The sequence below is a fragment of the Magnolia sinica genome, chromosome 10 (genome assembly GCF_029962835.1).
Source record: "Magnolia sinica isolate HGM2019 chromosome 10, MsV1, whole genome shotgun sequence".
In the NCBI taxonomy this organism is placed as follows: domain Eukaryota; kingdom Viridiplantae; phylum Streptophyta; class Magnoliopsida; order Magnoliales; family Magnoliaceae; genus Magnolia; species Magnolia sinica.
The window spans coordinates 10,976,639-10,993,698 of record NC_080582.1 but is presented as its reverse complement, the minus strand read 5'-3'; the positions used below and the strand labels follow the sequence as shown (position 1 = coordinate 10,993,698).

Genomic DNA, 17,060 nt, shown 5'->3' with positions numbered 1-17,060 from the left:
GTTTCAAATACTGTATGTAGCATGGCTACAACACTGTAGTGTTAGCAAATAGCATAAATCCCTTGTAGTGTACACTGCCTTTTGTTTTAAATAAATGATAATTGCATTTTGTATTTGAACCCGTGGGATTTTAATTTCTATTCATACTTGTGACTTGTGGTTTCAATTAGACATTATTAATTAAAGTGGTTTGCTTAGAAAGCTGTTGATGTGATAATGATTTGATTTGGTTTACATATGTAGATTGGCTGTTAATAAATGATAATTAATAACTTGTGTGAACATGCTTGTACTTAAATATATATATATATATATCTTTCTTTCTTTCTTTTTTCTTCCTTACTATTTATCATATTTTCCCATTTTAAAATTAAAAAATAGAAGTATCGTGTAGCTTATGCTGCACGCTACAAGGGATTGAACGCTACGCAACATGCTACCCGCTATTTAAGACACTGGTTGATTGTCAGCTCAATCTTGTTTTGCAAACCATGGGAAGGTTGATGGTTAGCTCATTGTTGCTTTGTAAACCATGGAAATTGCAGATGCTTCTCGTAATTAAGTTCATGCCTTCTATGTGATTGGAGATTCTGCTGGATTATGTCTTATTCCTCCTCTCTAACCCCATGATGTTTGTCTCTGCATTTGGGTTTTCCAAGCCCAATACTGCATGAACAGATCTTGTAGGATAGATATAGAAATAACATGATAATAGTTCTTGTTCCCTCCATTATGGTACCCATCAACAATTTTAACACGACCATAAAACATAGATAACGATGAGTGGCAGAAGAATTGAGAGTTCAAACTAGTTATATTTGATGAAATGCCAGAATCAATGATCTAGGACAGTTCAAACTAGTTATATGTTATGAGGTGCCAAAATCAATGATCTAGTACAGACTCATAGAGAATGAAGACACTATACAAGGAGAAGCAGATATACCACTGATTAGAGCTAATCTTATGAGCTGAATGAGCACCCATGAGAGTATCTAGACAACAACTCATTCTTCAGTTGTAGAATTGCTAACACCACTCAAAGAGGCCTAACTTTGAGATGCACCATGAGTGCCCTTACCAACTTATTTAGCTGCAGAGGAGGCCCTCCCTGGTGGTTGGTCAACTAAGTTTCAACATGTCTTTCGCGTGATGACCACAGTTAATGCAATAGAGCCTATGCTTTTTGTCTTAATGCAAGTTACAACCACAACCAAAATCACTGCAACCCCCCACTCTATCCACTTGGTCGTCCACCACAATCCGGTCGGCCTTGAAAGCGACCACCAACACCTCCACCCTGAAGTCCACGACTACCACTATAAGAACTAGCCAAAGTCGATCGCTCAGGTGTGATGGTATCCACAGACAACATAACCATGGTTGACCCTATTGTATTAGCCCCTGTTGTTGCACAATATGAGGCAATTGAACTACTAAAAAAATGGGCCATATTGCTTGATGCGAACTGATATGCCCATAAAGGCCCATAAAGGCCATCTATGTTTTTCTTTTAAAAATCTCTCAACCTTTTCACTTTTTTCTTTGTTTCAATCCTAGAGGAAGCTTAAAAACTTAGTTTAGACTGGGTATAGGCCTATTTTAGGAATCAAACACAAAGTTGAAGTGGGATTTGATGAATCAAAGCGAAGCGTCCCATTGGGGAAAATTGGGAAAAGGGGTAAACCATCATTTGTTTTTTTTTTTCATCTTCTTTTTGTTGTATTTAAATGAAATTGGCCATAATTCACCAAAGCATGCTTGATTTGTGTTTGATTAGGGCTTATTGGTTGACTTTCAACATGCCAAGATGACAGACGGCATTCTTATCAAAGAATGGTTTTAAGACACCAATGAATGCATGTTAAAAATACGAGGAGAAAAAAAAAGAAGAAAGAAAAGGATTCCGGTGTTTTATTTTTCCTATTTTCTTGGTATTTTTCAGATTTATGGGCCAAAAAGAAAATAAAGAAAAGAAAAGCCCAATGCATGATCTTGTCATCCAATGTGCCCTGTATTTTGTCCCTTTTTTAATATAACTCTGTGATCTTTCAAAAAACAACATTTAGAGTGTATGTGATTATCATTTCATCAAAAACTCGTAAATACTTCGAAATTAGTCTCAATCAACAGCTAGTTGAAGGGAAATTTCGAAAAATAATAATAAATTTTTTGTTAATTTTTATTTAAAAATGATTTTTATTTTCTGAAAATTGACAAGGACTTAACAAATCAGTAGATCAACCCTCACACATGCTTGGTTTCATGTTTGAAGTGCAACATTGCAAGTAATTTGGGAGAAATTTGAGAAAATTTGAAATTTTCCCGAATTGGACCACCTACACTCAAATTTCAAAATTAGAGTGTATGTGATGATAATTTCATCAAATACTCCTAAAAACTTCAAAATTAGTCTCAATTGATAGCTGGTTGAAGGAAAATGGAGAACATGAAGAACCAATGGATATCGAAATCAAAGCTCCGACTCCATGATTTTTCATGGAAAACATGAAGAAGCAATGGATTTATAATCATTTGACACTGGTTTAACATAATTTCCACAAAAAAATGGGGTTGGAAATCGAAAATGCTCACCGAATCAGACATGTGAGATATATCGGCACTACCTATGTCTTTCGTATCGCACGGGTGGGATACAAGATATATCGTGGGATATATCGGTCAATATCGTCGATACGTACAAACATTGATCAAAGATCGAATCAAACGAAATAAAAGGAAAAAAAAATACATATATATTAGCTAGAAAACTGTTGTTAAAAAAATAAAATAAAATAAAGCCGCATGCACACCTCAAATCTTGATGGTTTAAAATGAAACCACTTACGGAGTTTTGGATTGTTGTAACATATCTCAAAAAACCACAAAAACTATGTGGGCAAGAAATCATGAATTGATTTACTTTTTTCCAAATATTCCTTTGATCTAAGAACACAAATCAGATCTTGCCCAATAATCATAAAAGAATGATCTTAAATCATGCTCTGTGTGTGTGTGTGTGTGTGTGTGTGTGTGTGTTCTTTTTGCTTGGTGACCTTTGTTCGTTAGGAAATGACACCAACAAAGGGCTCTTCAGAACTAGTTATGATGAGCACTCTACAAACCTTGGTCTGATACCAAGTCGAAAGATTTGGAATGAAAAGAGAATGGCATTAATAAAAGGGACCATAATGGTATTCTGCATGACTACATAAATCACCACATGCAGGGCAAAAGCATCTGTGTTAGTTGTCAATGTTATTCTCGTGGACTTCTGTTCTACTTGGGATTGCATATATTTATAGGCTGGCCCTTCATCTTCCTGGTGGTGTTGATTGCTGAAATTCTTGAGAATCTACATGCAGGCTCCTGGACCCTGTCTTGGATGGCTTTGGATCACTTTTTGTTGGTAGCTACATTCTGCAGCTTATTTTGCACTTGCCTGCACAAATGTCACAACACATCCGAGACCTTGTTGCTGCTATTGTTAGGCGCATGCAGTCTTGTCAAATGGCAGGGTTGAAGAGTTCATTGCTGCTTATCCTTGCTAGACTGGTAATTTTTCTTTTGAAGCTTTTTTTTTTTTTAATTTGTCCAAGGTTAACTGAATTTTCTCTCATAACCACATGTACAACTCAACTGGTTTCAATTTACTTATATGTCTGTTTTTTTGAACTTCATGCGATAATGTTTGTGTACAACTTACCCTTCAGGAATTAGTAAAGCAATATATTACAGCAATTTTGTTTGTGGTTTTCATTTGTTAACTAGAATTTCTTAATGTTTGCTTTGGGAAAGGTACTTTAGCACGCATCTCCAACCGATAAATTTAAAGTGTTGTAGAAGGCAAGACGAGTGCAAACTATGTGATTTTTTTTTGGAAGAATAATTGATATTTTATTGCTTTGCTACGTAGGGAAAAGCCAAGACATAAAAGAATACAGCCCTGAATTTACATCCGAAAGAAAGACTTAGGGTTGTTCACACCCACGACACACAATCTGGATACCCACTCCATTTCCCTCCTGACCTTCCACTTTAGCTCCTCCACTATTCCTCCTATGTTTTGGAAGCGACGCCTATTCCACTCCCCCCATATATTCCATAGCATTGCCATCAAAACAATGCGCCCCCCCCCCCCCCCCCCCCAGGGGAAGGTTTCCTCGATATCACCCAACTTACGCTCAACAACTTTAGAAACTCAATATCACCCAACTTATGCTCAACAACTTTAGAAACTTAATATCACCCAACTTACGCTCAACAACTTTAGAAACTCCTCCCACACCTTGCGTATGGAAGGACAATGGATGAATAGATAATCAATCACCTCTAAGTCGCTTATGCACATCACACAGATGTTGGTGAAAATCATGGACCTCTTTTGAATGTTATTTATGGCAAGAACTCTCTTCCTTCCCACCAACCATACAAAAGTAGCCACCATAGGTTAGGGGGTGCACCATAATGCCAAAATAAGTGAGTGTGCTCCGTTTCGTTCGAATGTGGCAGCTGCCTTGATAGGGAATAGAAGGATCAGACTGAACACCACCCTGAAGAATGAGATTTTCAAACCATCAAGTCCTTGCCCAATCAGATGAGGTAATGTTGCAACCACTCCAATAATTTCATTAATTCTTCTATTTTCTCTTTTGAAATATCCCTACGACGAGGGCACCACACCACACCATCTCCATGCAGATAATAACAGCAAGCTACTATCACATTTTTCTTTGGAGCTAGTCAAGCAAGTCTTGGGAATCCCCCCTGCCATGATCTGTCCCCACACCATACGTCCCCCCAAAATTGGATGCAGTTTCCCTCGCCAATCAAGAAAGACGCCCCCTCCTTAATTGCATTCACATTCCTAAAGCCTTGTATGTAGAAGATATCATGACCCCCCATTGAACCTCATACTTGGTCACAATCATTGTTTGGAGTATCCCTGATATATTGATAATATTCCTGATATCGTCCGTATCTCCAGCTCAGCGATATCCATAACACTAGTAGTATCAGAAAGGTATTGGCGATATAACGCTAAGCACCGCCAATATATTGCCAATATTGTCGACTGTGTAAATTCTTGGTGTCACTTGTATCACCAATATTTTCGACTGTATAAATTCCAAGTGTTGATCGTCTCGCTAGTGTATCGGCGATTTTCGATAATATTGCCAATGTATCAATATCGCCAAAATTTTGTTTACTAAAAAAAATCCATTACAGTTTTTTTATGGGTGTATGGTTGTTTTATGAAATGCATGTTTGCATGTGTGTATATGTATGCATGCATGCATGTGTGTATATAGATCATGGATGGATGCATTTGTATTATATAAACTTATTTTGGTTACTATTGGACTAATTTTTTTACGATAACATGTTTTTAGGATCCTATTAAATGGAAACTTATTATGTATACATTCTTTTTTGCATTTTTTATTCATAAATATGCAAATGTGTATTTTATCATTTCTTGAAGTTTCATTAAAAAACTCCACCCTTTTCCTTGTGTTTCCCCGCATTTCCGATTATCAGTGATATTATCAGCGACAAAGAAATTGTTCCATATCCACGGCCCGTGAAACTTGTAACGATAATAAATAATAATAATAACTCAAATGGTAGTCGCAATCACCTCTCTCAGTCCCCACAGCCTTTCTTCTTCATTGCCAAACCTCCATAACCGCTTACATAGCAATGCTAAGTTCATGGAATCCAGCTCCCTAATTCCCACACCCCCCTCATCTATGGGCTTGCATAGCTTTTCATACCTCAACAGATGAAACTTATGCTTGATCTCTGCTCCATCAAAAGTCTCATCTCATCTCATCTAGCTTGTCCAGAACACACCTTCAGACATCTGAATAAGGACATAAAGTGGCAAGTTTGATAGAGCCACTTTAATAAACATGATACGTCCTCCCATTGAAAGATGGCGGCTCTACTATCTGGATCAAGGTATTCCAAAACAGTTACGTAACAGTAATAGTGGTAACCATTACCACCTCTATTATTTTGACATTCTCATGTTTGTAGGCCTAGTGCTTTGCAGTGGATGGTAGGGTTGCATAATTAGATTAGTCACCTGAAAATTGAAAATACAGTAGTAGGCATCAAACTCTTCTTTTGGCTTAGTGCTTTGCAGTGGGTGGTAGGGATGCATAATTAGATTAGTCACCTGAAAATTGAAAAAACAGTAGTAGTCATCACACTCTTCCTTCTTTTTTATTAGACTTGCTGAGGAACTTTGAAACTGAAACTGGACTGGATGCACTCGAATATATCATGAAATATTGGTAGCTTTGATGATTATATTTAAAATCTTTGTATAATTTATGAGTATTTTAAATCCTTTCTCCTCCAGGTTCATCTGAGTGTCCCAAATGTTGAACAATTTATTGATTTGCTGATCAATGTACCAGCTGAAGGCCATGAGAATTCCCTTGCCTATGTGATGTCAGAATGGACCAAACATCAGGGTGAGCATTTATTTACAAACATCAATTAGATAATGCTGCCCGTATAGCTAGTAGTTTTTGAAGCGGCAACTTTGCACCTTGTCAGATCGGCTCAAGTTTATTGCACATATTGTGCTCAACTTGATTCCAGATCATCATTCTAATTTTAATTTTCCATTTCTTGTTGCTTTCTTGTGCCTGTGACTTCAATTCAGAAAATCAGAAAGTTGGTTGACATGGTAAAAAATTGTTAACTTCAAATTCATAAAGAATGAATCAACAATAAAATCTCGCTGTTGTCTTTTTGCATGCATCCACTTTATCCTGACCTACCTGAGTTCAGCATGAACAAGCACATGTAACTATTAAAAAACATAAAGGAAAATGTAAGTGCATGTATGGATTTGCTTGCTACTTGGTGCTTCAAGCATTCTCTTATGGTTGCGTCTTAGTTGCATGTCCGAACACCCAAGTAGATGCACAATTTTCAGGAGTTCCATCTGTTATTTGCATTTTTATCCTGTCAAAAGTATGAAACAAAGACAATTTGTTCTTTGGAAGTGGATGGCTCTACCACAACAAACAAAGACAAAATTTGTGAAGCAATCTCCTACAAAAATCTGCTTTCCGCCGACCAGTGGGATAGACCAAGGCTAGACAATTTGCAATTTCAGCAACTCTCCCCCCTTGATGCCTCATTGCTAGAAAGGCCCATTTCAGAAGAAGTGAAAAAAGTGGTTGATTTTATGTGTGGGGACAAAGCCCCAGGGCAGTCGTCTAACCTTGATCAGGTTGGTGTTCTCCAATATGCCGGTGTATTTTCTATCCGTCTAAATGTCCGAGATCTGTCTTGGATAGGCTTGAGAAACTTAGGAGGGACTTCCTTTGGAATGGGTCAAGTGAAGGGCACAAGTTTCATCTCTTAAAGTGGGAAGAGGTCTGCAAGCTGGTTGCAGAATGAGGGGCAGGTATAAGACCCTTAGCTACCGTGAATAGTCCTCCTTGGGAAATGGATTTGGAGATTCTCCATTGAGGACAGATATTAGAGGACGGTGATAGCTGCAAAATATGGCATACAAGAGGGTGGTTGGTTCGTTAAAACTTCCTCCCTATATAAAGCCTCAGGTGTTTGGAAAGGTATTGCATCTACGCAACAGTTAGTCAGCAGAGGCATCACTTTCATATTAGGAAGAGGATCCCGTATTCGTTTCTAGGTGGATGTTTGGTGTGGCTCGCGGGCGTTACAGGATGTTTTTCCAAGGATAGCTTTGGTTGCTCCCAACAAATTTATTCGGGTGGAAGAGTGTTATTCCTGGGAAGGGAACAACACAGTTTGGCTCCCTCCCTGCTGTAGAGATCTTGAGGACGAGGAATTTGATGAGCTGTTGGGGTTACTGGATCTTTTAGTTTCAGAAAAGGCAAATTTACTTGAAGACAACAAGATAGTCTGGACAGGAAATAGCTCCGCCAAACTCTCTGTTAGATTGTTCTCCTCTTTCCTTTCCAGGTTGTCTTCGGACTCGCGGCCGTATCACCCGTTCCATCACTGGTTCCACAGGGCTCCCCCTAGAGTAGTGGCTTTCGTTTGCTTGGTGGGTCGGCAGCGCATTCTCACGGTTGACAGTCTTTTTAAAAGAGTGATGGTCCTGCCGAACATTTGTCTCATGTGCCTGGCCAGTGAAGAATCGATTGATCATCTCTTCATTCATTGTCCTTTCACTTATAAGGTGTGGGAATATTTCCTATCTTCCAACAGTGTTTGGTGGGTCATGCCTAAGTCTGTGGATGAGCTTTTGTGGGCATGGCATGGAGGAGTTGGTAAGAACCAAAAAGTGGTTTAGTGGCTTCTCATCATGGCTAGCCTTTGAATGATTTGGGGAGCGAGGAATGCTTGATGCTTCCAGAATGTCAGTCTGGGGGTTAATGAGGTCATTCAAAGGATTGGCCATTTTGTAGCCGAGTGGGCGGTCCATGCTAAGGCAGGGCCAGTCAGCACCTCTGTTTGAGTGGCCACTTTTTGTGCCGGGCTTGTATTATTTCTCGCATTTGTGAGTCTTCTAATAAATTTATCATTACCTCTCAAAAAAAAAAAAAAAGTATGAGAACAGACTGGGAATATTTATCCTTTTGGCAATATGCACATTGGGGTCCCTCTCCCATCTTCGATATAATTTTTCGTCAATTCAACTTCTCGTTCCAATTGGAGGAAGCTTTGTTGCAGGAATCTTCTATCCAGATGCTGCTCCATTACCACTTCCTTTCAGTTATACTTGGTAACATTTTGAAATAGGTGCTTCCAAGCTCACTTTAATTAGTTGTTGCTTCCCCTCACATTTCGTACAACTATGGGACAAACCTTCTACATACATGCCACTCCTCCAGCTCCCTCTTTGTCGGCATTCAGAGTTCCAGACATTTTGAAAACAATTGCTTCCCTGCACAAAAATTTGTTCCTGCTCATACTTTGTTCAATTGAGCTCCTGCCCGTTTCTTGAAATATTTGAATTTTTGTCTAAGTTGCGTTTTGGTCAATGTGTCACTACTCACTATCTCATGCACTACTTGTAACATGGGCAGCTGATGTTGTTTATTGTATAAGTAATGGAAAACTATTGATTAAGAAAAAACCGAACATTATGTAAACTAGCATGAGGGAGAGAGAGCACTTGTTTCATGCACCACGTAAAACACCCAAGCTTTTGGGCCCACCATGTTTTGAATGTAAAATCCACTCTGTTCATCAGGCTTTTTGCTAAATGTTTGGTTCTAAGGTCAAAATTCAGCCAGATCCACAACTCATGTGGGCCACGCCACATGGAATAGTGGGAATGGGATGCTGACCATAGGTATGTGTGTGGACCATTATGCGGTGTATCTTTCATCAAACCTGTTAATCAGGTACTCTTCAGGATGAAGAGAAACCTAAATCAGCCTGATAAAAAACTCAGCTAGGCCACATTGTTTGAACCTAGCAGTTTTGGGATCAATTTTACATTGTTTCCACTGGTGTGGCTATTGTGACTTTTTTAATCGGCCTTATCTTCTGTCAAGTTTTTAAAATGGTTCTCACCTGATGGACGAAGTGGATTTTACATATATAACACGGTGGACCCTGTAGAGCTTCGCATGGTCTCCTCTTTGTGCCAGCTACACGGAGAGAATATGATAAGTTGTGCAGGCTACACCTAGGTATTAAAAAATGGTTACGTAACAAGCCATTACGTAATCTTTGTACGCGTTACAGGCCGATACAGTTTTATTTATTTTGGCTGTAACGGCCATTACGGTCTGTTACACCACTGTTACATTGATCGAATACCTTAGACTAAATGCATTAAAAGAAGTGAAGGAAGGGGGTTCAATCTAAGCCATCCCTTGTGCGGTAAAATCTCAACCATCTGTTCCCAAGTAGCTACATTTTTATATTGAATTTACCCTCTTAACCAATTTGTGTAGACTAATTGTGAGAGCGAAAATGCCCAAAGCTATTGGCATTATATATTGTAGAGATATACGTAATACACAAGGCAAAGAAACATAAATACAACTAAGAGTAGTTCCCAATGCTTTTCTAAATTATTATTTGCAATGTCAAGTGCAAGTAGAAAATCATTTGTGATGATATCTATGCCTTACCTTCTATACTCTTTTTACTCTGAATTTGTTGGTTGTTGATTGTTGTTCCATAATACGAGTTCTTTTCAATCTTAATCAAGATTGTAAATTTTAATTAGTTTTAGAGTAATATGCTATTATTGTTCGACTGCAGGAGAAATTCAGGGATCATACCAAATTAAAGTTACAACAACTGCTCTGGCTTTGTTGCTCTCCACACGGCATGTAGAATTGGGAAAAATATATGTGCAAGGCTATCTCATCAAGGTTTATGGCCAGTACCCAACTACTTCTCAAGGTTTAAAAGTATCGTCTGAAACCAATACGTATTGTGCGATATGTATCGATATCATCCATGAACCATATGGCTGTATTGGCATGTATTGGCCTAATTGGTTCACTGATTTTAAATCTTGCTACATCTAGTTGGTGCTCATAAAAATCCTTGAGACTTACCTTCATCTGTGTATTTAGACAACTGCAGGAATCACCACTCGTTCGAAAGCGAAATTAGCCCCAGATCAATGGACAATGATGCCTCTTCCTGCAAAGGTATAATTTGAGTGGCTATATTGTCGTGAATATTGCCATATTCAATTGTGCTCTGAATGGTCATGTTTTAATTGGGCCTGAAAGTGAGGTCCTAGCATGGCCCACTTATTAATTGAGCCTCTGTACTTTGGTCCAGGCCCAGCCTAAATTGGTAAAAAAGAGGGCATGCACCCTGAACCAGACCAGGCCTTGACAGAACATGTTGTCAAACTTGGGAGCAAGCCAGCCCATTTATTAACCATGGAGGCAAATCCGGTCTGAGTTTCATGCCCAATCCTGTCCCATTGTCGGTCAGGTCTCAAAACCTGACAGGCCAACCCAGATCTTATGCATGCGCACGACCTCCCTACTAATAATAGTCATTACATTGATCCTGGCCATCTAATGGTGGGACGATGTGTGCCTCTCTTGGATGCAACTGGCAGATGGGGTTTGTGCATGTCTAGCGTATTGACACCTGTTGACACAGTTAAACAACTAGAAAAAATTTGACGTCCTTGATAAAGACCTTCTGAGGTCAATTACTGAAAATCTACTAATTTGTACTGAAATTGGCTTAGTTGATATGGATTCGATTTTGCAGAGTTCCCATAAATCTGGGTTGCAAGTTGATGAGCCAGTTTCTCTTGCGACTAAAAACATTTGTGGTTTTGGCATTACAGATCCTTGCGTTATTGGCAGATATGTTGATTGAGATTCAAGAACAACATCTGGATGATGGTGGCGAAGATGATGAGGTAATCATTGCATTTTAACCTTTACATTTGACTCAAACATCAAACCCAAATAGCTGGGAGAGGGTTGTGTTTGTGGTGGTGATGATTTCATGTTTGATTTTTTTAAAAAGAGAATTGAAATTTGTTCCCATGCACCACTCGTTATGTCAGGATAGTGATTGGGAGATAGTTAAAGACCCAGATACTGACCCTCGCCAAGATATGTTATATTCAATGAGTTCTGCAACTGCCAGACCCACCATTGAGCATCTTGATGCTCTTGCTAAAGCCATGAATATGGTACCATAAGACCATCTGTTTTGTCATATGTATTTTTTTATATGCACAAACTCCTTTACCATTGTCTGAAAACTGTCCTTTTCTTTTGTGTTTTATAAAATCAAAGAGTGAAGATGATGATTGTGAAGATGACATATTGAAAGGAGATGATCCTATTAATGAGGTTTTCCACTTTACCACAAAATCTGCTTCTTCAACAATGCTTTGTTTTGCATTTTAATCTTTACTTTATCATCTTCTTACATCGTATTTTGTAGATTAATCTGGCAAAGTACATGGTGGATTTCTTCACAAGGTTTTCCAACGGTGACAGACCGCTGTTTGATCATCTCTTCCAGGTAGGATTTCATGCCCTAGTAGTAAACATTTCCTGAGAAGTATTCCAGGTTATGCCTTTTCACCATCTTATTACTCTGATATCACGGTTTTGTTCTATTGAATCTGCAGAGTCTAACCAAGGCACAGCAGAATGCTATACAAAAAGTTATTGAAGTAGTGAACTGATTTTTGTAAATACCAAGGTACGATGAGTATGCATTTCTTTCATTCATTGTTGATCAGTGAGTAAATGTGCTTTGCTCCTGCCAAACCCGCCTTTATGTGATCATGTGGGTGTTGAGTTATATAGTGACGATTGGTGTCGGGACACCTTACAAATGCTTGCTGAACCCAAAAGCAAAAATATGTATTCTATTTGTGTATTTTCAGTAATTGGTTGTCAGCAGTTGAATTAGTGATGAGTTTTTATTTTTATTTTTTTTTCCCATGGATCTCTGTATGTGCTTGAAATCCCACCCAGTTGGATGCATCAACTGAGTAGAGGAGGGTTGGTTGGACATTGAACTTTTGCAAAGCAATCACGAGAAAAAGCATACCCCAGATATCTGGGACGATGCTAGTGATAATGATGGGTGTCTTTCTTCCTCTTCTTCTTCTTCTTCTTCTTTTCTTTCCTTCTGTTTCTTCTTTTTCTACAGGGTAGCAGTTTTCATCAATTGAAAGTTGGAACTCCAATATAGCATTGCCAGTGCCCTAAGTCACGTTTTTTCTTGGTAACTGTCAAGTTTGTCCTGCTACATTATCCACCTGTCAAAATATGTCCATATAAATAAGAACGAGATCTTGTTGATTGTGAAAATAGTTAGTTTGGAAAAGGGTTAGTCCTGCCTCTACTTCAAAATTCGGTATGACAAAGTATTCATCAAAAACCGAAAAAAAATTAAAAAAATATATAAAGAAAAGCTCGGTATGACAAGTAGGGAATGAAATAAAGAAGGGGAATGATGTTGCATGAACCACACCAAATTTTGGTTTGAATTGTGGTTGCAGCTAATCTGGCTTTTTCATAGCTTCTATATTGGGTAAGGATGATCACCATCACCTAACAATTGGGTGGTGTGCCAATGGTTTTTGAAAAACGGTTATGTAATGGTAATGGTGGGAGCCGTTAAGTGATACAGGGCTGTAATAGCCATTCCTTTCTGGAAAAAAATGATAATAATAATAATGGCCCATAGCAGGCTGATATGGGGCCAATACATTTTCTTCTTTAAGAAAAATTTTAACCATTACAGGGCGGTAAGGGCTGGTACTGTAACAGCCATAAAGCTGGCCGTTACGACTACCATTACCATTATTGAATGCCTTGGGTTTGCCCCACGCATAAGAGTCATTGGTGATGGAAACTCACTGTTGGACAAGAACTTGGTCTGATCAAGAACCAAAACACGCAGCAAGTACATCATCATCATCTAAGCCTTATCCCAAATCATTGGGGTCAGCTCCATGAATCATGTTTCCTCAGATACTCTATCAAGTGCTAGACCTTCAGTTAGACCATAGGTGGCCTTTTGAGCCTTTATTTGACCCTTTTAAAGCCTTCAACTTGGACCTACTCATTCCTAACCAGCATGGTTCTTAGTATCAGTTCTTCATGACCATAGGTGGCCTCATAGCAATCCTATAAAATTTCCCTTTACGATCACATAAAACTCTATTTACACCTTTTTCCAGCTAGCTTGAATTCTATGGACAATATCCATTTAGTCTCTCCACTGTCATGAATTATTGACCCAAGCTATCCAAAGTGGACATTTTGGAAAACTTCATGGTAACATGCAGAAATCGAATCCTTTGCTTAGAGGTTACTAACTGTGAAAGGTGAGATGCATTGGCTCCCTCGTTCCTTCAAAAGCATACTTGTTATTAATGATTCTATTGGTTTCTTCATATCACATTGGGTTTCAACTGGCCTTACAGTTAAGAGTCGGTATAGAAGTCAACTAGTTAAGCTTCCTATTTCATTTAGGTTTGTGTGTGCCCGTTTTGCATAAGTTGGGTATATTCGAGCTCTAGCACTGACCGAAACCGTTCATCAGTGGATTTGTGTTCGCGTGCGTGCGTATGTTTGTTTGATTGTTTTGTAAGTTGGGTATATTTGAACTCTTGCCTTGACCGAAACCATTCACCAGTGGACATGAGCTTAGGATCTCCACTAGAAAGGTGAGCTGTTGGGCAACTGTAGATGATCTGCATCAAGCTCGATAGTTGAGTTGGTTAGGGCATATGCCCTTACCAGCGGGGGTGCGACTCAGGGACGCTGGGTTGGGTTGAGGTTCAAGCTGAGCCCAAACCGCCACCTAACCCAACCTGAGTTCCAACCCAAGGTGCCACACCCAAACCCAACCTGACCTAAATGCATATGATTGTTTCCAACCTGACCAAAATCTGCTCAATTCAAACCTAACCCCCTGAGGACCTCGACAACCCGACCTGACCAAGTAGTTGCAGCCCTACCTACAAGATGAAAGATCCAGGGTCAAGTCTAGCCAATGACAGTTTAGGGGAGGCAGATGGCTCTGAAACCCAAAACTGAAGTGACTCATTTGTGGATGGCGCTTGCACTAAAATTTGAAACCCCTTGGCTACTGAGTATTTAGGCCTCTTTTTTGAATGTTGCCTATCAATACACTTACATCCTCCATATGCCATCCACAAATTTAAGGCCCAAGGGTAGGGCATGCATTTCCCATTTTGGAGATTTTGGTGTATGGGCTATGCAATTGTGGGACCCACATGTTTCACTGGACAATGGGCCATTGAAGGAAATTGAAAATGGGTCTATTGTACCAAACTCACGACCTCCATATTGGATTCTTAAACTGAAAAAAGAAATATTGAGGCAATTTGCAGCAGGACCACATCAGGTAAGGATCAACATGAACAAGGGCCTCAATAAGTTGGGCGAGGTAGTCAGGCCTGGACAGCTGTGTTGGTCTTCGACTTAGATGGCTTAGCTGGTTCGGTTAGATCTAAAAGATTGGACTTGGGTTAGCAATTGTGCTGGGGGACTGGACCATGTAATGGTAACGTATATTAGTCATGCATACGTATGAATTATATATCATTAAGAAATTGATTTCGTCGGATCCAACAATCTTATACTGAGGGTTGGATCTTGAGCTTGAGAGATTTTTTAAGCAGGCCAGGCTCAGTAGGGAACTTACTGAGCCCATTTCATCTTCAGGTTGAGCTTCCTCTCGCTTAGCCTTGTGCTGTTGGGATTCCCACTCAGTGGCACGCCTTGGGCTGATATCAGGGTGATCTATCTACCACTGGGCATTGAATATTCCAGAGCTGTCGTCTTCCTTCTAGCAATGCGCATCTTTTATTGTAAAGGTGCAGCCCACCTAATGACTGGCCTCGATCACAGGACACAAGCTACCGATGCGGCACTTCTCAGCAGTAATACAGTCCTTAACAAATGGAGCCCTTCGCACATTTGAATGAGTCAGACGCGCTGAGAAAATAACCTCAATTGAACATACTTCGGCCTGACCCTGGTTAATACATCGGGGCCCATATGCCACATGAGCATTGCGTTGTTTAACAACGCTCAAAGTTTTGGGTTCAAGCTCACAGGCATTGGGACCATCTACATGCCCTTGTCTTGGCCCTAACTGTAGATGCCATGGCTCCAAGAATCAGGTTGGTGGATTCATCAGGTGATCCACAAAGTGCAAACAAAATGGATGGTTTAAATTAATTGGCCAACAGCCCCTATTCAACACATATGCCTAACCCAATTCTTGGGCCATGGCATGCATACATACATACATTGGGTCAACTGCCTCTGAAATCAAAACATTGTTTGGGCCTCAAAGGCCCTTCTGGAGGGTGTGTCCAAACAGACTACCAGAAAAACTAATCCATGGTATGTTCCAGAAAATACCACTTGATCTGAACCAGTGCCATGGCCCATGGGGAGTAGGTCCTGGCTGGATATGGGTCAGCTACAGACCTGGATTTAAAGGACCAAATAATAGACATGTGGATCTTAGGCCTAGATCTTCTAAAATTTTATACACAGGCCCAAACCTGCAGGCTTGGGCTTTAATATAAGGCTTACTAAATGGACCGGACCCAATTAATGACCAGGCCACTAGAGCTGTACACGAGTCAAGTTAGCTTGGTCAGCTTGCTCGATTTGACTCAAAAAAGCTTGACTCACCTCAGCTCGAAGTTGGATTCGGACCGAGTCAAGCTGGTTTTTGGAGCTTGAAATTTCAAGCTTGCCCGAGCTCAACTTGACTCGGATCGAACCTCAACTCAAACTGACTCTGATTGCATCAGATCAGTGACTCGGTTATTTTGATATGGATGCTGCTCGCCGAGTGTTTGATGAAATGACTCAACGAAGTGTTGGCAAGGAAAGAATGGATATGCTGGGTGTTTGATTTTGATGCTGCTAGCTGGGTGTTTGATTTTGTTTGATTTTGATACTGCACATGCTGGGATTTTGAGCTGCATGCTGGGTGTTTGATGAAATACTGTAAAATATCGTTACTGTTTTGCATTCTACGAGAAATTTAAGATGCATTCCAGGTGTTTGATAAAATGCCGCACAGGATCGAACTCGGCTCTAATTGGCCCGAGCTGCTGACCGAACCGAGCTGAGCTGGCCAGACAAGCTCAAGGACCGAGCTGTGCCAAGCTCGACTCGGATCGACTCATGTCCAGCTCTACAGGCCACCACACGCTGGCCCAGATCCAGCCCTATTCAGAATATCCAATAGTGAATAGACCAGACACAAGTATTATTCTGCATTTACAATTACCATCATCTAACCAGTGAATTTCTTTAACATCCAATGCAGGCTCGTGTACCCCACCGATCAAAGGGGTAGGATCATCCAATAAATGTGAATTTTGGTTGATGGGCTATTCACTATTGGACCTGATGAATGAGCAGTCCATCACTCAACTACGCATTACTGTTGTGTGCAATAAACAATGTGGATGCAACATTCACTACCATGCCTCCAGAGGCAATGGATCAGGCCCTCTTAATGCAAGATAATAGGAATCACTGCATCTATGAGAATCTTCACGGACAGCTCTGTAAAATGGCATA

At 39.9% G+C, this 17,060-nt stretch overlaps 1 protein-coding gene across 4 annotated transcripts in view; it reads left to right on the top strand.

The window, feature by feature from the left end:
• LOC131257969 (uncharacterized) overlaps nucleotides 1-12,942 on the top strand; it is a 65,976-nt gene extending 53,034 nt beyond the window's left edge. The window contains exons 25-34 of one of the 4 annotated variants that reach the window (XM_058258961.1): nucleotides 3,366-3,555; nucleotides 6,371-6,485; nucleotides 10,234-10,346; nucleotides 10,554-10,631; nucleotides 11,294-11,368; nucleotides 11,519-11,647; nucleotides 11,754-11,810; nucleotides 11,905-11,985; nucleotides 12,095-12,168; nucleotides 12,625-12,942. In XM_058258961.1, coding sequence (XP_058114944.1) covers nucleotides 3,366-3,555; nucleotides 6,371-6,485; nucleotides 10,234-10,346; nucleotides 10,554-10,631; nucleotides 11,294-11,368; nucleotides 11,519-11,647; nucleotides 11,754-11,810; nucleotides 11,905-11,985; nucleotides 12,095-12,151 — 895 coding nt within the window. In that variant the 3' untranslated portion in view covers nucleotides 12,152-12,168; nucleotides 12,625-12,942. The other 3 variants (XM_058258960.1, XM_058258962.1, XM_058258963.1) reach the window with 3 other exon arrangements.
• The last annotated feature ends 4,118 nt before the right edge of the window (nucleotides 12,943-17,060 follow it).